Here is a 16248-nt window from a genome sequence, read left to right as displayed (position 1 = left end):
AAGAGCACCTTTTGCTTCAATACTTAAGTACTGTCAGTACGTGTGGAACCAGTTCATAGCACAAGTTAGCACCTTGAGAAGAGGTTACACAAGAGAAAAAAATGCATGGGGAAAGTTGAGAGAATATTAATGCTGGGACCACAGCGTTCCAGGACTAAAGCCCTAAAGGAATTAACAGTGGGTACATCCATTCCATTTGATCATGCCTTTGCAAACCTTCACTGCATTCTAAAAAGCACTTCCAGACAAAAAAAAAAGAATGGTATTGAAGTGAACATGTTTTAACAATGAAAAAGAAATAGCAGTAGGCAATGGCCCCGGGGTATTATCACTAGACTATTAACCCAAAATTTCAGCTTATGTTCTGGGGACCTGGGTTCCAATGCCGCCATTGCAGATGGTGGATTCAATAAAAATGACCATGAAACCATTGTCGATTGTCAGAAAAACTCATCTGGTTCACTAATGTCCTTTAAGCAAGGAAATCTGCCATCCTTACCTCGTCTGGCCTACATGTGACTCAAGAGCCACAGCAATGTGGTTGACTCTCAACTGCCCTCTGAACAAGGGCAACTAGGGATGGCAATAAATGATGGCCAAAAAAAAAATCAGAGGAGTGTTCTGAAATGAGCTTAGTGCGTGCTAAAAGCATTTTGTCAAACACAGTCAGAAAAACAGACAATATGCACACAGTCTGAATTTTACAGAAGGTTATTACTGGCATTTAGCACTAACCTAGCTCAGTGCAATCCAGAAAGAAAATATTTCTCACACTTCACTGTTTAAGTAGTGACAACAAGATTATTCTTTGGAGCCTAATATACACTAACAACTAATAGAGACACTCCATGGAACAATTGTTAAATCAGATATTTTTTCATAAAACACATACTATTGTGATTACATACTCCCAAACATGTAGTATAGGACACAGCTCCAACCGAAAGAAGAACTTGTTTTAGAGGAATCTTTTCATCCTAAAAAGAAAATGCATTAGATTGGATCAAATTCAATATGCAGATAAAATAATTGACAATTGAAATATTTTTACTTTTTGAATAGGTTAATAATTTTCTTACATTTAAAGGTTTGTAGTACTATATATTCAGGAACATAGAGTTATAAAGAGACAATCTTTCTATACAGCTGGCTGTGTGATGAGTCTGCATTTCCTATGTAATTTGCAGCCTTTGCTATGAACATCAATTTTAACACCTCCAGATATCAACTCTCCTCCTCCATTTGCTTGAAGCTAACTTCAACCTTTGTTCCTCAATATCTTTCCATCCTTTTTCCAAGTCTGTGGAATACCCCTCCTAACTTTGGCGCTGGCACTCAGATGTTAGCAAGGAGGAGTCAGAAGGGTCGACTGTACCTTCACTGTGTCCAGGTTCGATATCTCGACCTCAGTCAAATAGTTCATCCAGTTTTATCATTCTTTGCAAAAGTGTGGTTTACTGGGCCACTTAAGCGTCAATGATATTAGTGCGGAACTTGAATCCCTTACAGACCAGACTGGCTCAGGATGACGAGGCAACCTCCCTAAAGGACAGTCTTTATGATAATCTGACAGCTTCATGGCCATTGTATGTAGGGAAGGATTTTCCTCTCCCTTTATCAGGGAGAGGATCGGCAGGAATGGGAAATCCCATGGGAGTCGGAAACTGCGGTTTACCCCGGTGAAATTTCCCATTACAATTGTCCCTATCCCCCCACCAAGGATGTAACAGGAATCCCGGCGTTCAATGTCAGGATCCTTATTTGAACACATTTATATATCATTTATTATCAGGCCTTTACACCTGATAATCTCCCCTCTTGTTAGATAATCTCCCCTTTGTTATGAGGGTACACCAACATGAATCACAATAGGTCTCTCAGGACATGCTCTTAGTGAGCATAACCCCCCCGCCAGAGGACTGTATCACTTGGGGGGGGAGGGGGGTGTGGGGGGAGGTCATGCCTGGCTGGGGGGAGGGGGGGTCTTCTATTTTTAATTTCTTGTATCAAGGCACCCTTCTTTTAAAATCAAAGTTGCCCCACCAGTGTGACGTCGTGGGACATGCCCCTTCATTTGGTTTGGCTATGAGCTGAATGACATGATGGGGGAAAGCTGCCTTGGGGCTGGCGGCTCCTGTGCCATTTTTCCCCACTCGCTGCGCCACGCTGCCAATTTTTCAGGAAAATTCCGCCCCTTGTTTTCTGGAATCATTGCACACAGTAAAAATATCTTTTTGATCCAAGTGGAAAGGAAAGACACACTTACTTTACAAGTGGTTTTATTTCTGTTTGCCAAGTTGTATCCTGCGCTATATGACTGAAAGAGGAACTGCAAAGGAGGAAAAGAACAAAAATATATTTTCTTACGGCAAGCTTTACTGAACACAGTAAACAAATTATGTTATAGATATCTATTGCTTTAGAACCAGCAACCTAAATAGTGTAGAAAACAGGAATTTTTTTTGGGACTTAGTTTAGTGTTTCTATTCATTGGTGGGTCTGTACTCGATGGAGTTTGGGAGGATATGGGGGGGATCTCATTAAAACTTACAGAGTACTGAAAGGCCTGGATAGGGTGGACGTGGGGAAGATGTTTCCATTAGTAGGAGAGACTAAGATCTGAGGGCACAGCCTCAAATAAAAGGATGACCTTTTAGAGCTGAGATGAGGAGAAATTTCTTCAGCCAGAGGGTGGTGAATCTATGAAATCCAGTGCCACAGAAGGTTGTGGAGGCTAGCTCATTGAGTGTATTTAAGACAGAGATAGATAGGTTCTTGATTGGTAAGGGGATCAAAGGTTACGGGGGAAAGGCGGGAGAATGGGGTTAAGAAACTTATCAGCCACGATTGAATGGTGGAACAGACTCAATGGGCCGAATGGTCTAATTCTGCTCCTATATCTTATGGTCAAATCTAGGTGCCGTACAATTAAGAGTTCAGAATTAGAGCGAGACTGAAAATGGTGGAAAGACTCAGCAGGTCAGATAATATCGGAGGAGAAGTCAAACAAGTTAACATTTCATGTGTGAACAGAAGTACAGAAAACAATTACAGAAGGACAGTACTTATATATAGGAATGGGACAACGGGAGGTGGGGTGGGGGCACTATCAACAGATTGTTCTTTTTTATTTGGGGCAAAACCTATTTTCTTGTTCAGATTGGATGTAAAAGATCCCATGGCACTATTTTGAAGAAGAGTAGGGAGGTTACCTCTCAATCATCGTCACAAAAAGAATTATCTAGTCATCATCATCACTGCTGTTTGTGGGAGCTTGATGGGAATAAAATGGCTGCCATGTTTCCTACATTCCAACGGTGACAATACTTCAATAAAAAATTTCATCGACTACAAAGCATCTTGGGATATCCTGTCGTCCTAAAAGATGCTATATAAACGCAAGCCTTTTTTTCCTTTTCTTTTCTCAGTTTGCTGGTTCTTTATGACCAAGCTATCTTCAATAATTGGGGTTCACCTGCTTTGTATAAAATGAGATAATTGTTTCTCTCTTCCTACATGTCCATTTTGGTAGTTTTTAGACCATAAGACATAGGAGCAGAATTAGGCCACTCGGTCCATCGAGTCTGCACCGCCATTCAATCATGGCTGATATTTTTCTCATCCCCATTCTCCTGTCTTTTCCCCATAACCCTTGATCACCTTATTAATCAAGGACCTCCTATCTACCTCTGCCTTAAAGACATTCAATGTCCTGGCCTCCACAGCCTTCTGCGGCAAAGAGTTCCACAGATTCACCACTCTCTGGCTGAAGAAATTCCTCCTCATCTCTGTTTTAAAGGATCGTCCCTTTAGCCTGAGGTTGTGCCCTTTGATGTAGTAAAGATAGTTGATCCACAATTCAGTCATGACTCCCTATAACATTTTGTTCTTTGTCTTATGATTCTCTGCCTTTTACTGTAATTCATGTCATATTTTAGTTATGAAGGTTTCACAAACGTACAAGTGTTAAATGAATCCCTTTCACCTACAAAGTCAAATTACTTTATCTGTGCTTCAGGTTGACAATGGATCAGGTTCAATTTTGTTTTCGATACTTAACCCAGACGTTACCCAAACTAGTAAGCCAATGCTTTTTAAAAAATGTATTTTGGCTAATGTAACAAACTACTTAGGAAGCTGAATTCTTGACAAAGACACACATATGACTACACTTACTGGGAGAATGAGCACCAGGGTCAACGTTCTTACTGCCCTGATGTTTGTACATCTACTTCTTGGCACGTTCCCACTGACTTAGTGAGCTGTGCTTTAATCTATTTTCCTCATTGTCATGTTTCAACTTATAAAAAAAAAATCTCTTTAACATTGTTTACTTTCTGACTGGATCGATGGGCAAATTCTCCCAGTTGCTGGTTTCTCACAGAAATACTATTTTATTCACACTAATTTACATGTCCGAATAGTGGGAAGCAAAATTGGTCCAGCTAGGAACCACCATTACCTGCCAAAATACAGCTGGCTTCATTCCTTTGTGAGGCAGAAGCATGGCCACCGCCTGAAAGTAAAGGGGAATTAGTTAGATCATTTGGAATTGTACAACAGGCATGTTTTATTCAGGCTATTTATTTAGACATAGTGCTACAAGTTTAAATCTGCAGGCAAATCCATAGAATTTAGTGAAAAATCATCACATGCCCAAAGATAGTTTCCTATTTACTAAGCTCCATAAAGTTACAGCTTTACAAGGCATTGCTGCACAATCTTAACACAGGAGCATTGTTTACTGCAGAACAATAAAGAATTTGGAAAATTGTGATATTAAAGTGACATAAACAACATCTCCTCTGATTCACTGAGGAGAAAGTTAATTCCTAATCTAAATGTAACCATTCAAATAAATATATTGGAATTTGAGCTCTCACCAAAGGGGCAGCAAGCGGTGTGAATGCTGAGAGAAGGAAAGAAAAAGAGTAATTAGAAACATTTATGGCACAGGAGGCGGCCATTCAGCCATTGTGTCTGTGCCAGTCCAGTCTAATCCCACATTCAAACACTTGGTCTGTAATCTTTTTGGTTTTAGTATCTGAAGTGCATATCCAAGTTTTTTTTAAATGCGATGAGGGTTTCTGCCTATATCATTTTTTCATGCAGCGAGTTCCAGATTCCCACTGATCTCCGGGTAAAAGAAAAATGACTTAATCCATCTCCTAAAATCTATGTCCTTGATTACTGACCTCTCTGCTAATGGAAACAGGTTCTTCCTATCCACCCTATCCAGACCGTTCATAATTTAATACTCCTAATTAAATCCTGTGTTCCAAAGAAAGGAACCCCAGCCTATCCAAACCTTTCTCATCGCTAAGATTCTCCATTCCTAGCCACCTCAACACAAGTCTTCTCTGTATCTTCTCTATTGCCATCACATTCTTCCTAAAATGTGGTGACCAGAACTGCGGTCTGACTAGTGTTCCATAAACATAGAAACCCTACAGTGCAGAAGGAGGCCATTCGGCCCATCGAGTCTGCACCGACCACAATCCCACCCAGGCCCTACCCCCACATATTTTTACCCGCTAATCCCGCTAACCTACACATCCCAGGACTCTAAGGGGCAATTTTTTTTTTTAACCTGGCCAATCAACCTAACCCGCACATAAAGCTCTAGCTCTTACTATCTCTTGTTAGCGGAGGTATAGAATGCATCTCATCTTTCTCCTTAATCACCCTATCTATCTGTTTTGCTATCTTCAATGATCTGTAGACATGCACTCCAAGGTTCTACTAAACTTCCCAACATTTAACCATTTATCATGTATTCCCTTGCCTTGTTAGCATCACCTCATACTTCTCCGGATTGAATTCCATTTGCCACTGTTCCAACAAGCTGGCTACTTTCTCATTATACATAATGCTTGGAGATGTCTCAATCACACATTGTCACGCATGCTAGCTTGCAAAACAAGCCATTCATTTTGAACTGGTTTCTTTTGATCATTAAGAGCAATCAGGGGATTATTACAAGGAGTTGCCAATCTGCAGAAAAACCTTTCCAGCATATAGCCTCCGACTGGTCTTCTGCATGTTGCTAACTTACAGCAACTGGACTTTTTGACTTTGAAAGGGTCAGGCCAGGTTTGCAAGCATACATCACAACCGGGTTCCAGATAAGTCATTAGCAACGTCACAGGATATCACTTCTCATCCTGAAATAAAAGAAGAGGAAATGCACAAATATTGAACAAGACTGACCTGAAGCACGGAATATCGTTGGCAACACATCACCAGTGTCTGGGTGAACCGAAGACTAAGGAAACAAGATGGTAAAGAAATAGATGTTACATTAACCGCATCATTGGTAAACACAAAATGCTAACTTTTAAAATTAATTTATGGGATGTGGGCATCGCTGGGTAGGTCAGGACTTATTGTCCATCCCTAGCTGCCCTTGAGAAGGTGGTGGGTGAGCTGCCTTCTTGAACTGCTGCAGTCCCCAAGATGTAGGTACACCCACATTGCTGTAAGGGAGGGAGTTTAAAGCAAAATCATTTGAGTATTTTTTGCCAAATTGTATGGTGCGTGTAATGAGAAGCAATTGTATTTGCTATAATCAGATCTAATTCAGACATTTGTACCAGTAACAAGAGGTATAAAGTGACAAGATTTTCATCTACATCAAGTGCTTGCTAAACAGAGAGCAAGTGGTGAAGTGCTGCAACAGGTCTCTTATAAAGAAAGGAATTGTGTGATCAAAGGTTAACAGACTGTTCCCCTTTATCACAAGGGGCTGGAAATACAAAGGGGAAGAAGTTATGTATTGGTTGTATCGAGTTTAATAGAAATCATAGAAACCCTACAGTGCAGAAGGAGGCCATTCGGCCCATCGAGTCTGCACCGACCACAATCCCACCCAGGCCCTACCCCCACATATTTTACCTGCTATATCCTCTAACCTACACATCTCAGGACTCTAAGGGGCAATTTTTAACCAGGCCAATCAACCTAACCCGCACATCTTTGGACTGTGGGAGGAAACCGGAGCACCCGGAGGAAACCCACGCAGACACGAGGAGAATGTGCAAACTCCACACCGACAGTGACCCAAGCCGGGAATCGAACCCAGGTCCCTGGAACTGTGAAGCAGCAGTGCTAACCACTGTGCTACCGTGCCGCCCATCGGTACCTCATCGGGGTATTTCCTCAAGTATGAAAGACTGAAGAATAATCTAATCAAGGTTTTAAAATGTTAAGAGGATTTGATACAAAGAAACTATTCCCTCTGGTTGGGGAATCCAGAACAAGGCAACATAATCTTGAAAGTCGAGGGAGCTGTTCAGGAGCAAAGCGAGGAAGCATTTTCTCCACACAAAAATCTGGACCACTCTTTCTATCTCCCGAAAGGCTTCAGATACTAGGACAATTTGAGTTTTCAAGACTCAAGATTTTTCTTAGGTAAGGGTATTAAGGGATATGAAGCAAAAGTGGTAAATTAAGCTGAGGTATAGGTCAAATATGATTTAACCAAGTGGTGGAGCTGTTTGAGTGGTTAAATGGCTGACTCCTGTGTCTAAGGCCAAACAATTCATACAGTGGATTTTCATTCTGTTTATCAGATTTTAGCTTCTTTTCCTAAGTAGCCCACTTTCCTAAATTTATTAAATAGGTTAATAATTCTCTTGTCCCTGTTTTGCATCACTGCTTGCATCAGAGAGCAGACCTTATCCTAAGCCTAAGTGGGCGGCACGGTGGTTAGCATTGCTGCCTCACAGCTCCAGGGATCTGGGTTTGATTCCCGCTTGGGCCACTGTCTGTGCAGAGTCTGCACATTCTCCCCGTGTCTGCACGGGTTTCCTCCGGGTGCTCTGGTTTCCTCCCACAGTCTGAAAGACATGCTGGTTAGGTGGATTGGCCAGGCTAAATTCTCCCTCAGTGTACCCGAACAGGCGCCGGAGTGTGAAGACTGGGGGATTTTCACAGTAACTTCATTGCAGTGTTAATGTAAGCCTACTTGTGAGACTAATAAGTAAACTTTAAACTTAAGCCTGTGCAAAGGCTTTTTGTAGGTGGCATGATGGCACAGTGGTTAGCACTGCTGCCTCACAGCGCCAGGGACCCAGTTTCAATTCTAGCCTTGGTGCACATTCTCTGGATGCAGCTGTTTCCTCCCACAGTCCAAAGATGGGCATGTTAGGTGGATTGGCCATGCTAAATTTTCTTTTAGTGTCCCAAAGATGTCTAGATTAGGGGATTAGCAGGGTAAATGTGTGGGGTTACAGGGATAGGGCAGGGGGGTAGGCCTGAGTAAAATGCTCTATCATGAATTGGTGCAGACTCGATGGACTGAATGGCCTGCTTATGCACTGTAGGGATTCTATGATACGCTTCTCTGAATGCTATCCATAAGAGATGTGAAAAAGCAGACGATACAGAGGTGCAAACTACACATTTATCCATTCTCCTTTACTTGTGAAGGAGCAAATCCTCATGTCATGTCTAACCTCCACAGGACTAAAGAAATTCAGTGATAATGTTGCTGTGTGGGAATTACAGGTGCACCCAAGTTGACAATTTGAAGTCCAAAGCTTTTGGATTCAAGGAAATGGTAGAGGTGAGGGGTTTAAACAACTGTTCAGAAAGACCAGGCCAGAATTCAAAGCATTCTATTAGAAGTATCTTTCACCAGCTTGCTGATTGCTGTTCATGTGAGCACACTACAAGAATTTCCCATTTATTCCTCGATTAAAATTATCAAGAAGAGTCTGATTATCTCAATGCTGTCTACGGGACCTTGCTGTCTACATGTTGGTTGCCAACTTTGCTGACAATCCAGCAGCCACTGCAGAATCTTTACAGTACAGAAGGTGACCATTTGGCCCATCAATTTCTCTGAGTCATTAGTCTGTGGAGGTCTCTTCCTCAGAGTGGACGCAGGATCAGTAAATATTTTGAAGGCTGAGTTAGAGTTAGATAGATTCTTGATTGACAAGGGAGTCATAGGATGTAGGGATAGATAGGAAAACAGAGTTGAGATCACAATCTGATAAGCCATGATCTTATCGAATGGCGGCACAGGCTCGAGGGGCTAAATGACCTTCTCCCCCTCTTAATTTGGATGTTCCTATCCTTTCTTTCACATGTCCATCTGTAATGACTTCAATCAGGCCATTGAGGTTGGCCTATAGGAATATGAACTCCCTGATTAAGGAGTGCTTTGTTTTTTGTTTCAGGCGGTTCCCCTCCTTTTAGGGAGCTGCCCTTTTTGAGTTGTCCTTAAGTTAATTTGATTTTGTTTATTTGGTTCAACACAAAAGATATCCCTGCTTAAGGAGTCAATTGATGGGCCAATCAGGGAGTCTTTTCCTTGTATTTAATAGGAGTGTCAGTTCCTCTGGCACTCCCGAAGGTAGACTGCTGACTGATAGCACTCTGCGTACTGCTGTTGGAATTGTAAATAAAGGGATTTTGGTGAAGAGACTTCTGCCTCTGAAGACCCATTACGCCATCTTTAATGTATTACTGATATTTTTGGATAACAACGAGCACTGATGGAATTATAGAAAGGATCTTCTTCAGAGATTCAACATGCCCTTGACGAGCTCAGCCAGCATTCAAGAAATGTTGCTCACCAGAGTAAGTTTCAAAGCTTCTTTAATCTGAAAGAGAAAAAGGTAAAATGATTTGAAAAACAAATTGAGCAGATAAACACAAAATCAAAACCAAGTTACAATAAATGAATAAGCTATAAAGTGAAAACCTGCGAGAAGATGTCTATTTCTAACAGTAGTTGATATTTGCTGTCTGTCTCACTCACCTTTTCATCTTTCACTGTCTCCTTCAGACTCGGGAGGCTGTCCTGAAGCAGAGTTTGAGCATTCTCGATTTCCTTCTGTTGAAGAATACACAAGTGCAATTTTTAATAACAGTTCAGATGTCTTTAATTCATCAGAAACAACCATCTATAATTACCTCTGACAAACTTCCGCTCATCAACTTGAACACTGCACAGTGTCACGTGGTATCCCCAAATCACTTCCATTAATCCTAATACTTGGAAATAATTTGCTCATTGGGTGATGTGGCCACTGGGAATGCATCAGCTCCAAAGGTCTGTTCCATTAAGTGGAAGGACACAGATTCATGGCACAAGATTCCATAGTGGGCTTGAAGGCAAGGAGGGGGATTTGCTTCACCAACGACATCGCAGCATGACAACCTGGACAGATGGGTGTGTTTCAAAAGCAGGAAAATGTCAAGGGAATATCCTTGCACCTCTTGACGAAGGATGGAAACATGGAAGAGAGCAGACCACCTACTCCTCTCCATTGCGGTCACATGGAAAGACCCTTGGGTAGATTTACCAGCCATTGGATATGAATGGACGAATCTACCGATTAGACTGGGCAAAAAGGGGGAACAGAACTCTGTTCTTTTATCTTCCCATCATAATGTAAAAACCGAAAGAGCTGAAGATCTCACCTCCAAAAGACAGTAAGTGGCAACATAATTTACACACATGTTCATAAGTAAATACCACGTGGGGAGCAAGACCGAAAGACAGATATTTCCCCTTCACTCATGATAAATTTGTGCATTCATAAATGTGAACGGCATCCTGTGTCTCAATGTTTTCAATGAGTTTATCAACAGCAGAAGGGGCATCTCGGTTGCTCTAAGCCTGTAAAGGTGGCAATCCTGGGCTAAACAATAGGTTCATGACAATAACCTCAATGAATACAGTACAAAGCCGCCTCATACTTTGTGGACAAGATAATGTTGCAGTTCAAAGGAAATACGAGCTTTTCTCGCATTCCTTTGTGCTTGGTAAATGGCAATGAGTAGATCCAGCATGTCAATCGAATGGTTTGGGGATTTTGCCCACAGAATATCTAAGATGTTCTAACACTGATTCAAAGTGGCTGTCTGTCAATTGATTCAAGCAGCAATTCAGAAATAAAAGTCTCTACAATTGAACTCATGCCTTCTAATTAGCTTACAGGCATCAACCAACAAAGAGTTTGGTTCAAAATAATCCACCTTCCTGTGGATGAAATGAGATTATCCGGAAATGCTGATGACACATTCAGTCTTCAATCAATGTTACTTCAGTTCTGAGTTGAACTTTCATCATCATGGCTTCCATTTCGCTCTCAGCTGTACACAGATCTGGCATTGTTCAAAGTAGGTCAGCCGACCCATTATATTAGGACAACAGAAACATTTACCTTATGACTTGCAATGCACTGTACTGCAAGAAAACGACCAGCTTACAAAGGATCATCTGGACTCGGAACGTCAGCTCTTTTCTCTCCTTACAGATGCTGCCAGACCTGCTGAGATTTTCCAGCATTTTCTCTTTTGATTCCATTTATATTGTGTCTTTCACAACCTGGGTATATCCCAAAGCACTTTACAACCAATAAAGTCATTATGAAGTGTGGTTGCTGGTGTAATGTCAGAAATATGAAAACCAAATGATGCACAGCAAGCTCCCACAAACAACAATGTGATAATGACCATAAGCTACTTCTGCAATGTTGATTGAAGGCTAAGTATTAGCTTGAATAACTCCCCTGCTCATTTTTATATCATACAAAAGATCTTTCACATTCACCCAAGGGGGCGGATGGGGCCTACATTTAACCTTTCAGCTGAAAGGCAGCACCTGTGACAGTGTGGCACTGAGTGATACCCATTGACCCACAGCTAACACTGCAGCTAAGGTGGAGCTGCATCTATTCTGCACTGACCCTCTTAAGGCTGCAAAATGTAATCACTGTTAATAGGTTGGAGTCACACCTAGCACAAAGGAAGATGGTTCTGGTTGTTGAAGGTCAATCGTTTCCTTCCAGGGCATTGCTGTAGGAGTTCCTCAGGGTGGTGTCCCAGGCCTAACCATCTTCAGCTGCTTTAGCAATGATGTTCCCACCAGCCTAAGGTCAGAAGTGGGGAAGTTTGCTGATGGTTACTCAATGCTCAGCACCATTCGCAACTCCTTAAACAGGTTTTTTGTGTCGGTCTTCACAGTGGAGGACACAAATAGCTTACCAATAATTGACGGTCATGGGACTGTAGGGGGTGAGGACCTTAAAACGATCACTATTACTATAGAGGTAGTGCTGGGTAGGCTAATGGGACTAAAGGTAGACAAGTCCCCTGGTCCGGATGGAATGCATCCCAGGGTACTAAAAGAAATGGCAGAAGAAATAGCAAATGCATTAGTTGTAATTTATCAAAATTTACTGGACTCTGGGGAATTGCCAGCTGATTGGAAAACAGCTAATGTAACGCCACTGTTTAAAAAAGGAGGTAGACAAAAGGCAAGTAACTACAGGCCGGTTAGCTTAACATCCGTAGTTGGGAAAATGCTGGAATCTATCATTAAGGAAGAAATAGCAGGACACCTGGAAAAGAATGGTTCGATCAAGCAGACGCAGCATGGATTCACGAAGGGAAAGTCATGTTTGACTAATTTACTGGAATTCTTTGAGGATATAACGAATGCGGTTGACAGAGGGGAACTGGTGGATGTGGTGTATTTAGATTTCCAGAAGGCATTCGATAAGGTGCCTCACAAAAGGTTGTTGCATAAGATAAAGATACACGGAGTTGGGGGTAAAGTGTTAGTGTGGATTGAGGATTGGCTATCTAACAGAAAGCAGAGAGTCGGAATAAATAGGTGTTTTTCCGGTTGGCAATCAGTGACTAGTGGCGTGCTGCAGGGATCGGTGCTGGGGCCTCAACTGTTTACCATATACATAGACAATCTGGAGGAGGGGACCGAGTGTAGGGTAACAAAGTTTGCGGATGACACAAAGATGAGTGGGAAAGCAAATTGCGTGGAGGACACAGAGAGTCTGCAGAGAGATTTGGATAGGCTAAGTGAGTAGGCAAGGATCTGGCAGATGGAGCATAACGTTGGTAATTGTGAGGTTATCCACTTTGGAAGGAATAATAGTAAAATGGACTATTATTTAAACGGTGAAAAATTACAACATGCTACTGTGCAGAGGGACCTGGGGGTCCTTGTGCATGAATCACAAAAACTCAGTTTGCAGGTGCAGCAGGTAATCAAGGAGGCAAATGGAACGTTGGCCTTTATCGCGAGAGGGATGGAGTATAAAAACAGGGAAGTCATGCTGCAACTGTACAGGGTACTGGTGAGGCCGCACCTAGAGTACTGTGTACAATTTTGGTCCCCTTATTTAAGAAAGGATATATTAGCTTTGGAGAGGGTACAGAGAAGGTTCACCAGGTTGATTCTGGAGATGAAGGGGATAGCTTATGAGGAGAGATTGAGTAGACTGGGCCTGTACTCATTGGAGTTTAGAAGGTTGAGGGGAGATCTTAGAGATATATAAGATAATGAAGGGGCTAGACAGGGTAGAAGCAGCGAGGTTATTTCCACTTACAATGGAAACAAGAACTAGGGGGCATAGCCTCAAAATACGGGGGAGTCAATTTAGAACAGAGTTGAGGAGGAACTTCTTCTCCCAGAGGGTAGTGAATCTTTGGAATTCTCTGCCCAATGAAGCAGTAGAGGCTACCTCGTTAAATGTGTTTAAGTCACAGATAGATAGATTTTTAACCATTAAGGGAATTAAGGGTTATGGGGAGCGGGCGGGTAAGTGGAACTGAACCCACTATCAGATCAACCATCTTATTGAATGGCGGAGCAGGCTTGAGGGGCTAGATGGCCTACTCCTATTTCTTATGTTCTTATGTTCCTCAGATACCGAGTATATGCAGCAAGACGTGTACAACATTAAGGTAATATTTGCGCCAAAAAAGTGCCAGGCAACCTTCATCTCCAACAAGAGAGAATCTAACTGTGTCCCCTTGACATTCATTGGCATTACCATCGCTGAGTACTGCACTATCAACATCCTGGAGGTTACCATTGACCAGAAACGGAACTAGACTAGCCATATAAATACTGTGGCTACAACAGTAGGTCGGAGGCTGGGAATTCTGAGATGAGTATCTCACTTCCTGACTCCAAAGCCTCTCCGCAATCTACAAAGTTCAAGTCAGGAGTGTGATGGAATACTCTCCACTTGCCTGGATGAGTGCAGCTCCAACAACAGCCCATCTATCACCTTCAACATTTATTCCCGCCACTATAGCTGTGTGTACTATCTACAGAATGCACTGCAGGAACTCACCAAGGTTCCTTAGGCAGCACCTTCCAAACCCACAACCTCTACCACCTAGAGGCAGGGCGAGGCGACGACCTAGTGGTATTATCGCTCGACTATTAATCCAGAAACACTAATGTTCTGGGGACCCGGGTTCGAATCCTGCCATGGCAGATGGTGGAATTTGAATTCAATAAAAAATATCTGGAATTAAGAATCTACTGATTACCATGAAATTATTGTCGATCATCAGAAAGACCCATCTAGTTCACTAATGTCCTTTAGGGAAGGAAATCTGCTGTCCTTACCTGGTCTGGCCTACATGTGACTCCAGAGCCACAGCAATGTGGTTGACTGCCCTCAGGCAACTAGGGATGGGCAATAAATGCCCGCAACACCCATGTCCCACGAATGAATGAAAAAAAAGCAGCAGATAACCAGGAACAGCACCACCTGCATGTTCCCCTCCAAGCCACTCACCATCCTGATCTGGAAATATATCGTGGTTCTATCACTGTCATTGGGTCAAAATCCTGGGACTCCCTCCCTGACTGCACTGTGGGTGTACCGATACCACATGGACTGCAGTGATTACGAAAAAGCAGCGCAGCACCATCTTCTCAAGGACAATTAGGGATAGAAAACAAATGCTGGCCTCGCCAGTGATGCCCACATCCCGTGAAAGAATTTAAAATAGGACAAGTCATGAGGCCAATTAGATTTCTTGCTAATGTTGAGATACGCTTGCAGATAATCAGACGATTCATCAGACGCTCCATTAGATTAGAGAAAGCCAGCTTGAAATGAGTGGCTTGCATTTCATAGGAATGTATTTGTCATAGTTAAAACTAACAAAGTCTGATCATGTAACTCATTATTACTGTGGGACCTTGCAGTGTGCAAACTGATGTTGCTCTACATTACAACAGCGACTATATTTATAAAGCATTTGATTAGCTGCAAAGTGTTGGTACTTCCTGAGCTTATGAATGGTGCGACAAAATATCAAGTCTTTCTTGTGTTTTTCAGATGTAAAATACTGAATTGTAGTAAGTGAAAGCATCTCCAAACCAACATGATCTTTCTTCCTTACTAGGATTTGGATTGAGAACAATAATGACACAGTGCCATGCAGGAGGGAGGCTCTATTACATGCTATTACACTCCAGAAAGCCTGTAGTTGAAGGATAAGACTGGAGCCAATTTTTACATACATTCATAAGCATTTATTTACAGAGATACACATTACTAGCACACACCTCTGAACCCAACAGCCACAGTTTCAATCTGCTCCTATTTTTAATCCTTTCTTAACATTACAAATGGGTGCCTTGAATGTGCTGCCAGAGGAGGTGGTGGAAGCAGGCACATTAGTAACACTTAAGAGGCATTTGGATGCGTACATGTATAGGGACGGAATAGAGGGATATGGACCGAGTAAGGGCAGAAAATTGATTTTATAGTTTAGTTAGGGCATCATGATCGGCACAGGTTTGAAGGGCCAAAGGGCCTGTACCCGTGCTGTCCTTTCCTTTGTTCTTTGTTCAAAGCCAGTGCGCAGAGTGGATGCGTCAAGCTCTGATCCATCTCCTTGCTTGCTCCAAAAACCAATTCAAATTGAAATTGAATCCAATTCATGGCTCCCCCACGAAAGAATCATACTAGATCCAAGCCGACAAGAACAGGCGTTACACCTGCTCCTACGCTGGATCTTAGCCAAAAGGCAGAGAAGCACAAGGCCACCACCTGACTACAGCTAAACACGATTAATATACGACTGACGCAGTGAAGGGGCACAGGCCTTAACCAGTGACTTCAGGCAGTGGCCCTTTCACTCATTCGATAGATGCTGGGACTGTCCCATTTCCAAATAGTTTCACTTTACTTCTTCCTACCAGTGGTTAAGAATCTGAGAGCGGTGAAGTCTAGTTCTGGGAATATCCCACACCCATGTAGTTTATGAAATCAGTCAAGAGTCACAGATGGCAATAAGTTAAGATGCCCTTGGCCTCTGGCTGCAGAGAGTGCCTGGACTATGACACTCACTGGTTTACAACAACAACAACTTGTACTTATTTAATGCCTTTAATACATTATACATCTCAAGGTGTTTCCAAGGAGAATTATAAAGAAAACCTTGACATTTAGCAGCATA

The 16248-nt window shown here is 42.3% G+C and overlaps 1 protein-coding gene across 2 annotated transcripts in view; it reads right to left on the bottom strand.

Annotated features, from left to right (window-relative positions):
• Positions 1–16248, bottom strand: part of sfxn4 (sideroflexin 4) — a 36625-nt gene that overhangs the window by 14060 nt on the left and 6317 nt on the right. For both annotated transcript variants that reach the window (XM_078223228.1, XM_078223227.1), the window contains 7 exons: positions 9770–9844; positions 9585–9611; positions 6211–6265; positions 4884–4909; positions 4463–4516; positions 2267–2329; positions 909–977 (listed from right to left, as the gene is read on the bottom strand). In XM_078223228.1, coding sequence (XP_078079354.1) covers positions 909–977; positions 2267–2329; positions 4463–4516; positions 4884–4909; positions 6211–6265; positions 9585–9611; positions 9770–9844 — 369 coding nt within the window. The remainder of the gene's footprint in view (positions 1–908; positions 978–2266; positions 2330–4462; positions 4517–4883; positions 4910–6210; positions 6266–9584; positions 9612–9769; positions 9845–16248) is intronic.

Source organism: Mustelus asterias, chromosome 11, assembly GCF_964213995.1.
Source record: "Mustelus asterias chromosome 11, sMusAst1.hap1.1, whole genome shotgun sequence".
In the NCBI taxonomy this organism is placed as follows: domain Eukaryota; kingdom Metazoa; phylum Chordata; class Chondrichthyes; order Carcharhiniformes; family Triakidae; genus Mustelus; species Mustelus asterias.
Note: the sequence above shows the minus strand (reverse complement) of the source record. Positions and strands in the feature narration are given on the sequence as shown.